This window comes from Puccinia triticina, chromosome 6A (genome assembly GCF_026914185.1).
Source record: "Puccinia triticina chromosome 6A, complete sequence".
NCBI classification, from domain to species: domain Eukaryota; kingdom Fungi; phylum Basidiomycota; class Pucciniomycetes; order Pucciniales; family Pucciniaceae; genus Puccinia; species Puccinia triticina.
This window is the reverse complement of record NC_070563.1, coordinates 5761017-5777692: the sequence shown is the minus strand read 5'-3', so window position 1 is coordinate 5777692 and position 16676 is coordinate 5761017. Positions and strand designations below refer to the sequence as shown.

The following is a 16676-nucleotide window of genomic DNA, read 5'->3' as shown; positions in this document are numbered from 1 at the left end:
CTGTTGAAAAATACAGAATTTGTAAACACAATCGATTTTATCATTAAAGTATTAAAAATTTACTTTCTTGTTTTTGGCCATTGTGGAATTTATACAGAAAAACTATCAAAAATCATAAAAATACAGTATCTTTCATTGGGCTGTATTTGTGAAAAGATACCAAAGCTTGAATACATATGTATTGTATTTGTTTTGCCGTTTTCAGGGCTCATGAAAACAGTTGTTTGTTAGGAAGTGCACAGTGTATGTGTGTGTGTTTATGTACACAGAAGGGTGAGGAGCAGATGGTCTGATTGAGTTGAATCCTCAGCTGAAAGAGTCCTCTACAATCCCAGATCCAGCTGAGATCATCTCCACTGCGGGCCCTATATGGCTCAAACTTCCACAACAGATGTAGGTCCGTTGAGGATTATCTTTCTCCAACAAAGTGAAAAGGGCTGTGTTGACTGGTAAAATTCACTCATTCTCAATTGAGGTTGTGTTGTTTAGGAGATTTTGTGAAGCCTTCCAAGGTTGCAAGTTTTCAAACAGGATAGGGCAATAGGGCCAGGCCCTCTTTGGCCATTTGACTCTTGTCCCTATTATTGTGCCTCAGATGGGGACTTCTGACCGGTGGCTGCAGTCTTGGGACCCATGGGCCCTATATAGTTGTATAGTGCCGGCGGTGGAGATTCTCAGACTTTTCTCTGAATCTTGCCTCCACCTTTCCTTCAGGAACCACAACGGCACAACTTAGCCAACCAACTCTTTATATCTAGCAAATTTCTGTTCAACCAAAAACATTCCTACACCCTGATCCCCCTCTTTCTCTATCTTGCTCTTTCTTTGAACTCAATTGGCCACCACAATCCCTATTGATCCCCACCGGAAGCCTTGGTCTGCGATTTTGACACTCATGAGACTCCCCAGGAAAATTTATCTCCATTTGTCTCCAATTTGGATGGCAGTTTATGGTTCCATTGATACAGTTCATTTTCCTCTCTCACTCATCCAAGTTTATTAAAGACAGCAAAACACAGATTTCAGGATCAAGGGTTCCCCCTACAAAAAGGCTTTTACAAAAAAATTACAAGCCTTAAATAATTAGAGAAAATTTATAGTACAATATCTAAATACAACTGATATAATAAAAAGAAAATGTGTGATTTGTCCCTTCCTGCCTAGCAGGTTTAAAAGACAAAACACGGATGACCCCCAGCGCGCGCAGTTAAGGCATTATGCAAAGGGGGGCCATCAATTTTTTAAACCCCTCAAACTGTGCAAATGCGACAGCGGAAGGGAGTGAGCCGAGTGAAGCACTCGGCTGGGGAACACAACCCTCCGCAAACTCGCCACCCTTTTATGTCTCGCCAAACCTCAGCCCCGTCGACCGCCCCATCCTCGCCTAGACCCCGAAAGCCACAATACTCAACACCAGCGAACTACCCCCCCACGCCACGTCAAGCCTACGGACAATGCCTATACGTAACCTGCCCACCAACGCCTCGCAGTAACCAGACCCTCACCTGGCCGCCGTGTAACTCCGCTTCGACCAGCCTGGCGAAGTAACCTATCGACCCAACTGCCCCACATGTGATGTCACCGCGGTCCCTCGGCCCTAGCAACCTTTCAGGCCATACCCAACATCCCTGTCATCCAACCCTTGCCCGCCAGTAAGTCTACTCACTCCTCCCGCATCGCCCGCCTACCCCGTCGCCCAGCCCGGGCTGCCACGCCCGACTCAGCCCTACCAATACTGACGACTCCAGCTAAACTAGCTAGACACCCTGCGAGACTCGATCCTCTCCCTACCTCCCCTGGAACCCTTGCACCCCAACGAATCCTCCCTCTCAGCTTTGGCCCGAAAGGATTGCGTAACAACAAGACGTAGGCCTTGTCGTCTATCTGAGTCGGTTTCCTGAGTTTACTCACTCATTCAACTTGCAAAGACGCGTTTTTTGGGTGTCTTCTGTCGCAATGTAGTTTGAGGTTTGTTTGGCTCATTTATAATTTAGACGAAGTTTGAGCCGTCGTGGGGTGAGGTGAGCCTGCATTGAGGTCTTTCTTATATGCATGAGAAGACATAGTATAGTGCTCATGGGGGTGAGGAAGGTAATCCGGGTCGGCGGGCCCGCGGACCTTGATCGGCCGATCGGAGACCTGCTTGAAGAGCAGGTCCGGTTCATCATCATCCATCGAATGGGCCAGCCTCCTGAACAAGGCTGGGATTGGGAACGCGATGACTCTTATGGTTCGCGCTCTTCGTCCTGAGTTCTCTCTTTCTCTTCCCCCCTGCATTCACCTGAGTTTTTATTTATTTTTCATTCTTTCGAAATCAGATCATACTTTATACGATACCGGTCAGCTACTTTTTTTGTTCGTTGCATTAGCTATTTTTGGGGAAGATGTGCTCATACTGCTCCGTCTTCGGTGCTGGGCTTTCGCGCCTTGAAAGATCGGCCGGATGAGATTATCCAAGCTATAGATCTCGCGCATGCTCGCAACTCGGTCCCTCTCAAGACTGAGACCGACAAACCACACGTGGGGACAATTTATCAACTACAAGTTCAGTTTTTTTCCCCTTGTTTTTGTTTGATGGACATATACTGATGTAAAATGGAAAAAAAACAATCGTGGTCTTGCGCGTGCATGTCGCTGTTCTTCCGGATGGGTTTCGGCTGTCAGGCTACTCCGGCGAAGAGTTAAGCTTCCCGTCCTTACTCCGAGAGAAGAATAAATGAGCTGACAAAGGATGATTTGGTGATGCGTGTTGTACATGTACAGGCATAGCAGACGACATTCTCACCTCGCTCACATATTCCAAAGCGTCCTCTCTGCTTGTATATACCAAAGCTAATCTGGACCCGTTCACTTATAGCTGGGTCAAAGGCAGACGTTTCATCGAACCTGGTAACTCTTTCTTTTCAGAATATATTCTTGGTCTCGAATCGGATGCATGTACCTATTGATTTGCGCGGTCTCACTATTTCTTCTTTTTTTTCGGTGGCGTTGGCAGGCTTGGTTGTCTTGGTCAGTCCCGTCTCTCCACTTGCTTTCCCATTTTGCTCACATCGGTAGGCACCACCAATCCTCATCGACACTGACATTGATTTTTTTTTTTTTTTTTTTTTTTGGGGGGGGGGGGGGGGGATCAGCTGAACGATTTTGTGGATTCAGGTTGATTGTGTTAGTCTGTGGATACTTCTAAACTCAAGGTCAACTGTTTTGATTGGTGAAAACTACCATGTAATGAACATTTATATCAGTGAACTTTAGTTCCATATGCCTGTGCCATTGAATCTGTCTTTTGAGAAATGAGTGCATGTTGCACATAGGAGTTTCTAATCAGGCACTGAAAATTGGATATAAATAGGCTTGTTTTTTTAAATAAACCATGGAGATAGTCTTATGCAACACATCAAGTAGAGACAAAGGAAACTCAATTTGCAGCAAGAAATGTTCAAATTGATAACTCAATGATTCTGATTCATATATAAATCATCACATCATCAAAACCTTTCATGGAACTTATTACCCTAGGGCTCTCATTTGTTCCAGAACTCACTGTTACTCCCTCTGAGAAATTGTATTGAATTTGACATCTTGACTTGTCTCCATGAGACTGAGTAAACAAGATTGACATAGATGGTGACTATACCAGTTTGCCATCACCTTCCTTGGTTTGAAAAATCATACTGTCAAAAACACTACATAAAATTTTGCCCTATTGTACAAAACAATCTTCTTGGCCCCTTTTGCATTAAGTGCTGCAGCGGCGCAGCCGCCTTCATGACCCCGCAGCGGCGCAGCCGCCTTCATGACCCCGCAGCGGCGCAGCCGCTTTAGCCTCTAGTATAATCAAGTTCTATCAAGTCTACAAGAAGGAGAAAGATTGTTTATAAGATAATTTCATTGTACTTATTCAGTGGTAATACAGCCTGTGATACTCTGGTTCTCTGGTTGGTTTGCCTGATTTATCAAGGAAAGGGGCCATATCAACCTAGTTCAATGGGTAACACATCAAAAACTTTTGAAATTGATGACAGAGAATAAGAAAAAAATGTTTAAAATAGACAAGAAATATGTGGTATATCATCAATGGAGAGCCAAGAGAAAATGTGATTGATGACAAAGAATTTCAATGTAAGGTTATGCTGTTGAGGTTGATGATAGAGAAGACATTTTAATGTGGGATTTGATCCAATTTTGATTTAATTGAGGCCAGTATGCAAGTTCAATCCACATATTTACATACATGATATGAATTTTGCAGCTTGTAAGTGGGAAGTTTGGTTTGAGAATCTCAATGTAATTTCTAACGACCGGGTGCAGCAGCAAATCTGATTAACCGTTGCATATCTCTGATGACCTGAGCACTGATAAATTCATTCTCAACCAAGAAATCCTGTATCTTGAACACATACCCCATGGCTGTACTATCAGTGAACTTTTGGTCCTGCAACCTGTTTGGAAGTAGACGGCTGAATGATGACATTGCTTTCCTGATTCCTGAATAAATTGACCAGGATAACCTTTCTAATATAAATTTCTGATGTTCCTCAATGAATAGGGAAGCTTGTATTTCATTGGGGGTTTTTTTCACATCCTTGGATGGTCCACAAATTATATCCAAAATGGTACTGCTTCCATCAGAAATCCCAAGCTGAAAAAGCCTCAATGCTTTGATTGTTTTTATATCTTTTATTGATTGTTCAAATATTTTCTTCAACTCAGAAATTTCTTTGCGGTGAGTTTTCTTCTTCTTATTCATAAGCCATCTAATCTGTTTCTTGATTATTTCTTGGTATTCCTCTAGATTCTTGGAATTCTTTTCAAGCAATTCAACCTTATCTTTGAATCAGAAACACCCTGCATCAACCACAGAGCAAAAAATCTTGATCATTCCAAGAAACTGAAAGAAAAAAGATTACCTTGATTTAGATCCCAACTATCTCTTAATTCTAGTCTCTCAAAAATGGTATATATCTTCAGACCCAATCACATCTCAAATAGATTTTATGAGCAGGTGGAAAACTAACTTTTAGCATCAGGTGTAAGGTCCTGAACTAAAAGATTCTCTCTGGCTGATAAGCAGTTTTCAGGAAACAAATTTAACAACAAACCTTGCTTTTCTGTATGCTTGACAGATTGCAGCGCTTTGAGGGTGGTGTGTAAAGATTTAGCAGTCAACAGGTAATATCATAAGCAATGATGTCTATTTAAATTTTCAAGAAAAAGAAACACTCACCACTTAGCCTACCTGGAGTCTTCTTGACTCTACTTATTGAAGCACTCTGTTTTTTGCCTAGATGGACTGCACTCAAGGCAGCTGGGATTGAAGTAGACCAAAAAATGAGAAGAAATTGGAATGCAATCATGATTATACTGATAGTTTTTCCTCTGAAGAGTATGGAGATGGTTGAACTTGTGGTGATGTGGAGCAAGCTGACCCACTACAAGTGGGAAAAGGAATACCTTGCAAACCAAGCTGATGGTTGGACTCAAGAGTGAGTCTTGAGACTCATCAACAATACCACGTTTTTGAAACAATGCCAACCAAATTGTAAATCTATCAAGCCCAAGCATACACAATTGAAAACTCTCACTCTGCGCAGATATACAGAATGAGGTACAATGTAGTGAATGATGCTTTCTTTGCATATGTAACCTGATCCAGACACAAACAAGAGAAAGGCCACTGTGTGTGTGTTTTTGTACACAGCCGGGTGAGGGGCAGATGGCAGATGGTCAGATTGAGTTTAATCCTCAGTTTAAAACCCCTTTGAGTTCCCCAGCTCCGACCGAGCCTCTTTCCGTCAGGAACCACGACGACACAACTCAGCCGACCACCTCCTTACAATATCTCGCACAACTATCCATCAACCCCAAACATTCCTCTCCCCCTCTGCCCCTCTCTCGCTCTCGCTCCGACCCAACTCGCCACCACAATCCCTATCGATCCCGGCCCGATGGACTCACTCCACCCGTCCCTATCTCAGGCTCTGCCGCTCAGGGACTACGATGCCGAACAGGCGCTCCAGGCTCCCTTCAGAGCTGCCGCTCTCGGTATCGCTACCTTTTACAAGAAAGCGTCCGAAAACGGTCGCAAAGGTCTGTCCTTGCTATCCCAGCCAACTTGCAGAATCGATCGATTGCCCAGAAAGCTGACTGGATTTTTGCATCTACACAGCCTATTCGCTAGGATACTCCTCGGCTCTCCAGGACGTCCTGGCTCATCTACAGTTCGTCGACTTGCACAATGTTGATCGTTCCACTCGAAGAAAAACAGATGCTGACTTCGGTCTTTCCCTTAGAACCGCTCTGGATCAACTTGATTCTCCCAATTCTCAGGACTCGATGGCATCAACAGTTCAACGAGTAGTGGACTACATCCAAGTGAGTTTCGCCAAGAACCGATGTGCAGTGTCAGATCTAATCGCACCTTCTGTTTGATTGCAAAAAAAAAAAAAAAAAACAGAGACGTCAAGAAGCCCTCCGAGCCGAATCACAAGACCCGAACGATGAAGACGGTGCTCAGCCCTCACCAGCCCCGCAACATGGCCATCGTCAATCAACAACACCCCCCTCTCGCAGCACACTCTCGCCAACCTCTGAACAAGCTCTGCCTCCAACGACCACCCAGGAACCGACATCGACCGCCCCATCGACACTTGAGCCCGGTCCATTGGCCCCTCAATCGACCCGTCGCAGGACCTCTCCACGCCGGATGACCCCGGTGAACTTCCAGCCATCACACGGCTCCGGCTTCGGTCCCGCCCGCCAGCCCTCCTCACCAACATCCACCAGCGCCGTTTCCCGGCCAACTTTCAACCTCAACTTCAGCTCATTTGCCGCCAGCCCCTTGCCCCAACACCAGCAACCGAGCTCGACCGGCCCGACAACGACGACCTCATCTAGTCGACGCCATCGCTCAGGCCCGACCGAGGGTGCTCGGAAGGGCAAGGTCAAGGAGCGGGCTAACGAGCGCTCCACATCCGCTGCCACTCCAGACCCTACCGGCCTCTTCTCTCACGGATACTCGCACTACACTCCCTCCACCACTTCTTCCTTCTCTGGGGATTCCAAAACACTCTCGTCAGTCGGGAACAAACGCCGCTTTCCTGCCGACTCGACCCTCGATTCTTCTCCCCTCAACGTGCCTCCTCAACCGGTCCGAATCACTCGCAGGACACCCACCCTCCCGATCCCTAGCAAATCGCTGGCTACCCCAATCGACCATCCCCTCAATCAACCCCCCTCTGCTCAGTCTCCCGATCAACTCGACCCGCCTCCCACCCAGATCCATCTCCACACTCACCCCCATCATAACCAGGACGATGTGCTCATGCTCCTTCAGGCCTCCCCAGACCTTCATGATAATCATCACCGCCACCATCATCAGCAAGACGGAATCGAACGCGCTTCCAAACGCTTCTTTTCTTGCAAAAATCTCTACTGATCTTCTCCTTTCTCATCAAAAAACATTCTTCCATATGCGTTCCTTCGTTGAGACAAGATCAAACATCAACATCTAAGAAACCATTCTCTCATCTCTTCCGCTCATCTGTTTCTTCCTCTTCACCTACCTTCTTAACCTTATACAGATCCTTCTCTTAGAGAGCCCGAGACTTGCCCTAAAACCCTTTTCATTCAATCATTTTGGTTTATATTACATTATCTATGATGTACCATCACCTTTCTTTTCCCTTTTCTTCCCTGAAATACATATTTATGTATACTCCCTTCTACAGTACTCTTCTCGTCTCTCTTCCCCACTCCCCCGTTTTTTTTTTTTCACTATGCAAAACAGAAAACACATTTAATGTCTAAAACCAACATATCATACTTTATTTATGGACTTAAGTTTGTGTCCAAGAAACATGCAAGAATGATATCTTTATATAACAAGTACAATGGTAGGTCATTCAGATTCTAAGAAGGATGGAGTATAAGAATGATCACTTCCAGATCTCATTGGAAATACAGTCAAACCCTTGAAACTGTATACCCCTTGATGGCCAGAATTTGCTATGTGGTATCACAGGTTATATGGTTACAAGGTGTAGCTATGTATGGGCCAAAATGAAAATTTGGTGGAACCAATGAGATGGGATGTTATGCCCTTGTAGAAGTATCCAGTTTCAAGGATTTGACTGTATCCATCTTGCTGTAAAATTTCACCAGAGGACTTCTCATGAGCATTTGAAGACCTCTAGATGTCACTCCAAATCCTAAATTAACAAATTTATCAAAACTGCAACACAGACATGGAATCAGTGAATCATAGGCTTCTGAAAAATTGCTTCTTTTTGCCCCAAATCAGGCTTTAGGGTGTGTAAATTAAAATCTACAGGGGGCACAGACCCAACAGCAAGCACCTGGCCTCTTTTACACAAATTTGTAAGAAGGAACAAGAAAGAGATGATACAAAGAGAGGTGATTCAGAGATGCAGATTAATAGGGATTCCAAATCCAAGTATACAGGGTTATGTTAGACTTACAAATCAGTGATCCTGAGGCACTATCTCTAACCAGTACAATCAAGTATAATGATCCTGTTAGGACGGAAAGAGTCTACATATATAGAAAGAGAAATAAAATAGCTCCTTTCAAAATAGTCACCTCTTAGATTGTTCATAGGGGAGAGTCAGATAAATACTGGTATTAGATTATCACTAAGGCCCCGTTTGGCTGCTGTGTTATGCATCATAAATGGTTGAATTTATGACACACAACCCCCAGGTGTTTAAAAGTTTTGGTGGCAACAGGGGGCAAACTTTGGGTTGCACGTCATAAATTCAACTGTTTATGACATATAACACGGCAGCCAAACAGGGCCTAGGTTGTTATTTATAACCAGCTAGTAACACAATAATAAGTAGTATCTTTCTAGGATTCTTCCAAGTAGGATTAATCAAATTTGTAGTTGTTCTGGTTGAGTATGAGGGGGTTCTTCTCCCTTGCTGAGCAGTGAGATGATTTTCTTGATGAGTTCAATGTGTTGGCCAAGCCAGATGTGGTCTGCCTCACCATGCTGAAAACTTGATCTCAATCAGTTTTGACCAGCCAGTAAGTTTTAGCCTCTCTCTTGAAGTACTCCAATAATGCTGGTCAAGTTACAGAAGGGAAGGGTATGAGAAAAGGTCTGTTGCAACTTGTGGTTATTCTCTGAGGAGGGTGAAATTCTTTGTTCAGTTGCATGGTTTTTGACATTTTATCACCTGGTTCTTCATTTGCGCAGTTAGGGATGGAAAATTTCACCCGGTTACCTGTGGTGGGGACCTGCCTAAAATTTCAATAAAAGCAGACACCTGCACCTGGAACCCGCAGGCGGTACCTGCAGACAGGCACTACATAAAGGTGCTGGATACCCAGTGCCATTCCAGACCTGTAGGGACATTAATTTGAAACCAGGTGTGTTAAATGGTGCATCAAATACAATACATGTATTGTATAGGCATATACATTGTATTGTATTGCATTATATGTTGGACCATCGGTGCAGAATCCGGATACCTGCAGTAAATTTGACTCAAATGAGAAACACATACCTGCACCTTGAGCCCACCAATGGGTACCTTTGAGGGATGGCAGGTACCTGCCAATGGGTGCTGGGTCCCATGTCATTAAAAGAATTATGCAGTTTATCTGCATGCATAGTGGTTCAAAGTCATGGTATAGTGGTTCCTCAGATAGCACACTATGCAAAAAACTCAAGAAATTGGTGTCAGTTGACATGCAATTACATTGATACATTACTTTGATTTGAACCTGGGGTTTTCCCTGTTCATTCTCAGCATCTTCCAGACTAGTTCAGTGTGGCCTGGTGCTGAGCCACACCAGATCATTGCGGCTCATGAGCTATCAGCCCTGATCAGTGTGAATTCCTCAGCTGGGACAAGGGAATATGTACTAGTCCCTCCTAGTCCAATGAGGCAGGCTGCCCTTGTCCTCCCGGCCAACAACATCATACACATGTTGACCAGGAGGGATCCCTCCCGGCCGGCAACCAGATACAACATGCATGGCCCAGGGCAGTCCCTCCCAGCCAACAACATCATACACATGTTGACCAGGAGGGATCCCTCCTGGTCAACAATAATAAATATACAACACTTGACCGGGGGCAGTCCCTCCCGGCCAACAACACCATACATGTTTTGACCAGGAGGAATCCCTCCCAGTTGACGACTGGGTACAACCTTTTCATCAAGAGGGTACAAAACCCTCTTGATGACCAGAACACATTGGTTGTTGAGTGGGTCTCAACCCTTTCAATGACTGGCACCCACCGGTCATCAAATGGATACACAACCCACTTGATGACCGGCACACGCCAGTAATTGAGTGGGTCTCAGCCCGCTCAATGACCAGCACTCACCATTCATTGAGTGGGTCTCAACCCTCTCAATGACTGGCACACACTGGTCATTGAGTGGGTTGTGTATCCACTCAATGACTGGTGTGTGCCAGTCATTGAGTGGATACACAACCCACTCAATATGACTGGCAAACACCAGTCATTGAGTGGATACACAACCCACTCAATTACAGGCACACACTGTTCATTGAGTGGATTCTCAACCCAGGCCCCGTTTGGCACCAATATAATTATAGGTGATATAATCGCTGATTAATTCAATAAAAAATAGAAAATTCAACATAAAGCCTCCAAATTTTTTTTTGTAGGCAAACTACAGTGCTGGTCTCTTCAACTTTGAAATCAGATTCAACTGATTCAGCCATCTTCAGCACCATAATACCATTATATCACTTTTAACCAATATGAAGTGATATAATGGTATTATGGTGCTGAAGATGGCTGGATAAGTTGATTCTGGGTTCACAGTTGAAGAGAGAAGCACTGTAGGTTGCCTACAAAAAAATTTGGAGGCTTTATGTTGAATTTTGTATTTTTTATTGAATTAATCAGCGATTATATCACCTATAATTATATTGGTGCCAAACGGGGCCCCACTTGATGACTGGTGTGTGCCAGTCATCAAGTGGGTCTCAGCCTGCTCAATGACCTGCACACACCAGTCATCAAGTGGGTCTCAGCCCTATTTATGACCGGCACACACCAGTCATTGAGTGGGTCTCAGCCCCCTTGATGACCGCACACACTGGTCATCAAGTGGATACACAGCTCACTCAATGAACAGCACACACCGGTCATTAAGTGGATAATTAATGCACTCAATGACCAAAGCCAATGTCAAGCCAACCAAAAAAAATTCAAATAGGTTTTCTGTGCCTGTTTCCATGTAAGGAAAAAGGCTACATAGGAGAGAAATTACAAAAAAAAAAAAAAAAATACAAAAGTGAAGTCTTGAGAAGAATGAGAGCCTCTGCTTTGCTCATAATACTCAGTAAATCCTGGATTCAAGAAATATAGTGCATATTACTGTGTTCTACTTTTGAAAAGTCAGACATGGTCTAGTGGTCATCATTGATGCTTGGAATCCAGTGCTGAGCAGGATGAGCTTCTCATGCGCTGGTCATCATGGGTTCAAGCCCCAGGGAAAAAGTACTTTTGGCGAGTTGCCCTCAGGTCTCTTGACCCAATCCTGACTGCGGCGCCTACGTCAGGCCAACATTGGATGCAGGGCTGACAGCGGTGCACCAATGTCAAACTGGTGTTGGGAGTTTGCTTGACCGCAGGCTGACAGTATGGTTTTACGCCAACCCTACACTGGCAGTCAAGCCAACCGCAGGTGCCATCTTTTCCAGCTACAAAGCCCGCCCAATTATCTGACGGGACGCGGGAGGTTCGGCCCAACCCCAATTTTTGCGTTGAGCCACATTCAACCGTGCTCTGTGGTGTACTCCTTCTAGCTACATGTGGTGCAAAACTAGTATAAAAGAGTATAAAACTCTGGGACAAAAGTCCAAGGGATAATTCCAATGATATATTGGTAATTATGGTGTAATAATATAGGCAAAAATAGAGTAACTATATTAATAAAATCAATATAATTAATTTTAAGAAAGGTCTGATAAATCAGGGGTGTTTAATCCCTCAAAGGTATCATGCAAAAGCAGAGGATTTAGTTACCTGAAACACACTGGGGCCTGTGAACAGGGGTGGTTTAAATCCCAGTAAAGAATGGTGGAGAATCTCAAGAGAAGTAGCTTAAACTAGAGATGGTCACTTCGCATCTGGGTACCCGCGGCGTTTTTAACCCATATCCCGACATCCACATCTGACAGCAGGTACCCGCTCTCTGGGGCGGATACCCTCCCCTCAAAACGTGCTTACCGGTTGACTGCTGCATATGTCAGTCAACCGGGAGGCACTTCTCCTGGCCAACTGCTTTATATGGCTGTCGACCGGGATGGACTTCTCTTGGTTGACTGCTGCATAATGCTGTCGTCCAGGAGGGACACCTCCCAGTCGACTGCTCAATATGGCTGTTGACCAGGAGGGACTCCTTCCGGTTGACTGCTCAATATGGCTGTTGACTGGGAGGGACTCCTCCCGGTCAACTGCTTGACATGACTGTCAACCAGGAGGGATTCCTCCCGGTTGACTGGTGTGTATAGTTGTCTCTCCCGGTTGACTGGTATGTCTAGTTGTCAACCGGGAGGGATTTCTCCTGGTCGACTGCTTGATACATATGCCTGTTGACCGGGAAGGACTCATCCCGGTCGACTATTGTATGTTGCTGTCGACCAGGAGGGACTCCCCCCAATCAACAGCAACATAGAACGGCTTCATGGCTGCCAACCGCCACAGCTCCCATACCCTAGGGAGAGCGGATACCCACCGGAATACACGGGTACCCGCTGGATTCTGCTGGAATCTCAGACATCCGCATCCGCATCTGCATCCGCTGGCGGGTATCCGCCCACTCTGGCGGATATCCGCCAGCGGATAGCGGATACCCGCAGCGGGTTTGAAGTGACCATCTCTAGCTTAAACTTACTACTAAAAAGCCCTTAAGGTCTTGAGGTTCTGCAGGATAGAAAATGGACAGTTGGAAGCGCTTGAAGAAGTTGATTCTGAAGGCTGGATGGACACTGGGCAGTTTCTGGCAAACAAATGAGGCTAGAAATAACTACTAAGGGTCTTATCAGGCTGGAAACAGGCTATTGAGCACATTTTGAAGGTGGATAAAATATATTAGTGTAAATAAGCATGCCAAATCTCCTTTTGGGCCAAGAAAGAGCCCTTTTTATAGCCTAGGCAGGCCTTCAGGGGCGCTCAGGGGACATGGGGAAACGTGTGGGCGTCTTCTGAGACTGAGGCAAATTAGCTGCGCAGGAGGGCGCTGATGGTTGTGGAACCTTCGGGCTTGGATACAAGGGTTGCCAAGGACCAATTACAGAGGTTCTGCATGATTTTATAACATCTTTACCCCGTCATAGGGACTGGTTGGGGGTTGTGCAATGCTTATTTCCGTGGAAATGTGCCACAGAATGTACTAGAATTGGATTCTGTGGAGTTGTACACGTGTAGGCAGTGCTTTATACATGCTCTGGAAGCACTCATTGAATTCTGCAGGTCATTTGAACCCTTCTACATATTTACTACATGTGTAGGTCACGTGTGCTGAGGTGTAGGAGGAAGCTAGGGTGCCTTCTATGCTCTCCTGCACACGCCACAAGGGGTATTCTGGTCTGGTAAGACGTGTAAGGTGTCCATATTTGATGATCTGTTTATTATAACTTATCTAACTGTAAATTACATGTGTGTGGTACGTGTAACACATGTAATATTCCTATTGGGGCGTATTCTGGCCCATTCTTGGGTACTGGTAAGTTGTAACCCAGGTGCTTTGGTTGCAGGCTGGTTTATGCATTATGCATATGTGTACACCACACATGGGGGCTTGAGCTCCAGGCAACAGGGCTCTACTGTTGTCAGGTGCGCCTGGCTACAGAGCAACGGGCTTGGATGTGCCACATAACAATATTACTATCTTCTAAACTATACACAACACCTCAGTTTTGTCACTGAAACTGGGGTAAAAGCATATGTGCTTATTTATGTATATAAGCATACAGGTGCATTGACATGGGATGTGCTGCAAACTTAACACAAGTCCCCTGCTGCGGGGCGCGCCAGCCAGTTGGCTGGCTGGTTGGTTTGCAAAGCAAACCTCCCCGCAGGGGAGACTTGTGCCTTAGGTTGGCAAACCCGCATGATGAGTTTCCCACATTTTGGTGGGAGAAAAATCCAGCCTTGAATTACACAATGTCCTCAAAACTTTGAGGATGTCTGAGCAGGGTTTATGGAAGAGCTGCATCTTCCTGTTCATCCAACCCAAACTCAGAAAAACTGCATAACCTTGTGATTTTATAATAATGTTCCAAAAGTGGGAGCCTTGAGGTCCTCCTAAGTTAAGCTTACTGATCCGACTAACTATTGTATGTACAAAACCTTATGTGTTTAATCCACAAAGTTAGCAATCAAAAAAAAGAACACATATCATCGGACATAATCCCAAAAAAGACACCCTCCTCACAAAACAAGCAGCCACCGGAAGCAGTCTTCTTGGGACAGAAACTCTTGACAAAAGCTAAAAAAACTCAGACCGGCCTCAATCAAGATGCAATGGAATGGCTTTTGCCCTCAACTGAAAACTGAATATCAAAAAGTCCAATACATGTGTGACACCATTTTGAGGTTTAATCTAACCCCAAAGAAGTTTCTCCAGGCCTTTCTCACAAACCAGCCCATCCAGTTGGCCTTACTTCGTGTAAGTTGGGGCACCAAGGACAGCTGGCCTTCAACATTAGACCTAATTCAGTCAATCAAACGGCTTTCAAATAAGACAAAGATTGGTCGTGCTTTCTGGAAGGATTTCATTTTGAACAAGGTCAGTTTAGTTCATAATGAAGTGACTCTTGCATGCTAGACTTGACTGACTTGAATACTTTGATAGGCAAAAATCTGTGTTAATAGTGAATCTCCCAAACGTGGCATATTTCCAAATGGCGCTTACCACAGCTCACACAAGATTGACAAAAACTTCTTCACTAGCGAATCAAAAAACACCAGGAACTCCCAGCTTATCAAAGAGGATATGCCATTTCTGTATGAGCTCATCTCCTCAAAGCTTTTGAACAGGATCAAACCTAAACATCAAGATGATCCGGAAAAAAATCTCAATTGTGACATTACCGGCTGCGTCAACTCTGAGGATAGTGTAGAAGAACTCGATGTTGACAACCAAGATGCTCCAACTGTAGAGCCCGGACACAATCAGAAGAAGCAGCTTTCCCAAACTAGACAAGAGAAGCAGGCATGCATGGTGTGTACAGACAAACACAAGGGTGTTTTCTTCTTCCATTCTACAGGACTAACTAGCTATCTTCTGTTGTTTTTTAGACAGCAAAGACAATATGTGCCAAGGTATCGTTAGGAGAAAACCGTTGAGCAAACTCAATGCAGATCCATTTCAAATCCATTGAAAAAACTAGCCACATGTTCCATGGAACATGGGGCTATGTTCACACTCTTGATCCTACTCTTATCCAGGGAAATGATCCAGAAGATTTCTCAATGGAACATTTCAAACAAGCTATCAAATATTCTGCAAATTTGAAGATTCCACCAAAAATGTTTATACCAACGCTTGAGCAGGAGATCCACTTCCGCGCTGCAGTCAAGAGCCAGATTGCTTGAGTGATGATGACCTACATAGCCACCACAGATGATCCAAAGAACCTAATTCCTCTCAAACCACCAAGCATCAATAAAATACTTCCGAAAAAGCCTGATATTACAATGCTGAAACTCATGTTGGCATTGGATAATTGCGCTGAAGGGATCGGCAATATCTTGAAGGAGATCATATCTCAAACAAACCTTACACCGGATCAATTCTTCTCAGAGATACAGGTCATGGAGGGCTATCTAGGAACAATTCTGAACTTGGAATGTTTGCGGTCACAAAAAAAACCTAGCGGGCAAAAAGAAGAAAGTATTGGAAATATCTTCATGATTTTGGGCGCCGCTCACACCTTGTGGAACATTAGCCAAGCTATATTTTTGAAACACTTTGGGAACAACAAGAATCAAGATGATCTTGGAGCTTGGAGGACCCTTCAAGCCCTTGGACTTCCATCTGAGAAACCGGCTGCAAAAAAGGATTTCACCCTGATGCTCAAAAATATCCAGAAGATACACCAAGTCACTCTTATTCATTGTTTGCAGTAAGTTCCTTTCTCTATGTCCTGTCGATCCTCTTACCATTTTCCTCTGACATTTCAGTTTTTCCGAACCAGACTGGTCATGAAAAAACCCCCAAACAGCTTGCCAAACGATTAAAATAAAATTAGCAGCCACATCAATCAACTGCATTATTGATGTTTGTTACAATCAATTCTTTGGCCCGGCAGAACTCCGAAAGGCTGAGAGTATGAATTCGCCTGATCTTTTCAATCTCATGATTTTTTTACGTGACTTTGTAACCATTGTCAAAGCCAACTGGTCGATGAAAGCAGGTGATATTGGTCAACTACTAAACATCTGGCAAAGATGGTCAGTAATGGCACAAGGCATTACCGGATTAACTCACTATTCAATCCACCTTCCTAGAATGATTGTCTTGATCACAAAAGTTCTCCCACCAGCTCTTGGCCAAGCAATCCAACACTCTCTACTATTCACACCAAGCAGAAGGCCAGGTCATTTTGTAGCGAAGGACTTCTACCTTGAAACCAAAAATTACTGGCTTAAATTTATG

At 44.5% G+C, this 16676-nt stretch overlaps 1 protein-coding gene across 1 annotated transcript; it reads left to right on the top strand.

Annotated features, from left to right (window-relative positions):
* Positions 1-5948: 5948 nt before the first annotated feature.
* On the top strand, positions 5949-7438 carry PtA15_6A647 (uncharacterized protein; the record flags this gene model as incomplete). Its single annotated transcript, XM_053170374.1, has 4 exons — positions 5949-6090; positions 6170-6221; positions 6294-6375; positions 6458-7438. The coding sequence occupies 4 exons, from the start codon at positions 5949-5951 to the stop codon at positions 7436-7438; spliced, it is 1257 nt and encodes a 418-aa protein (XP_053021572.1).
* Positions 7439-16676: the final 9238 nt, after the last annotated feature.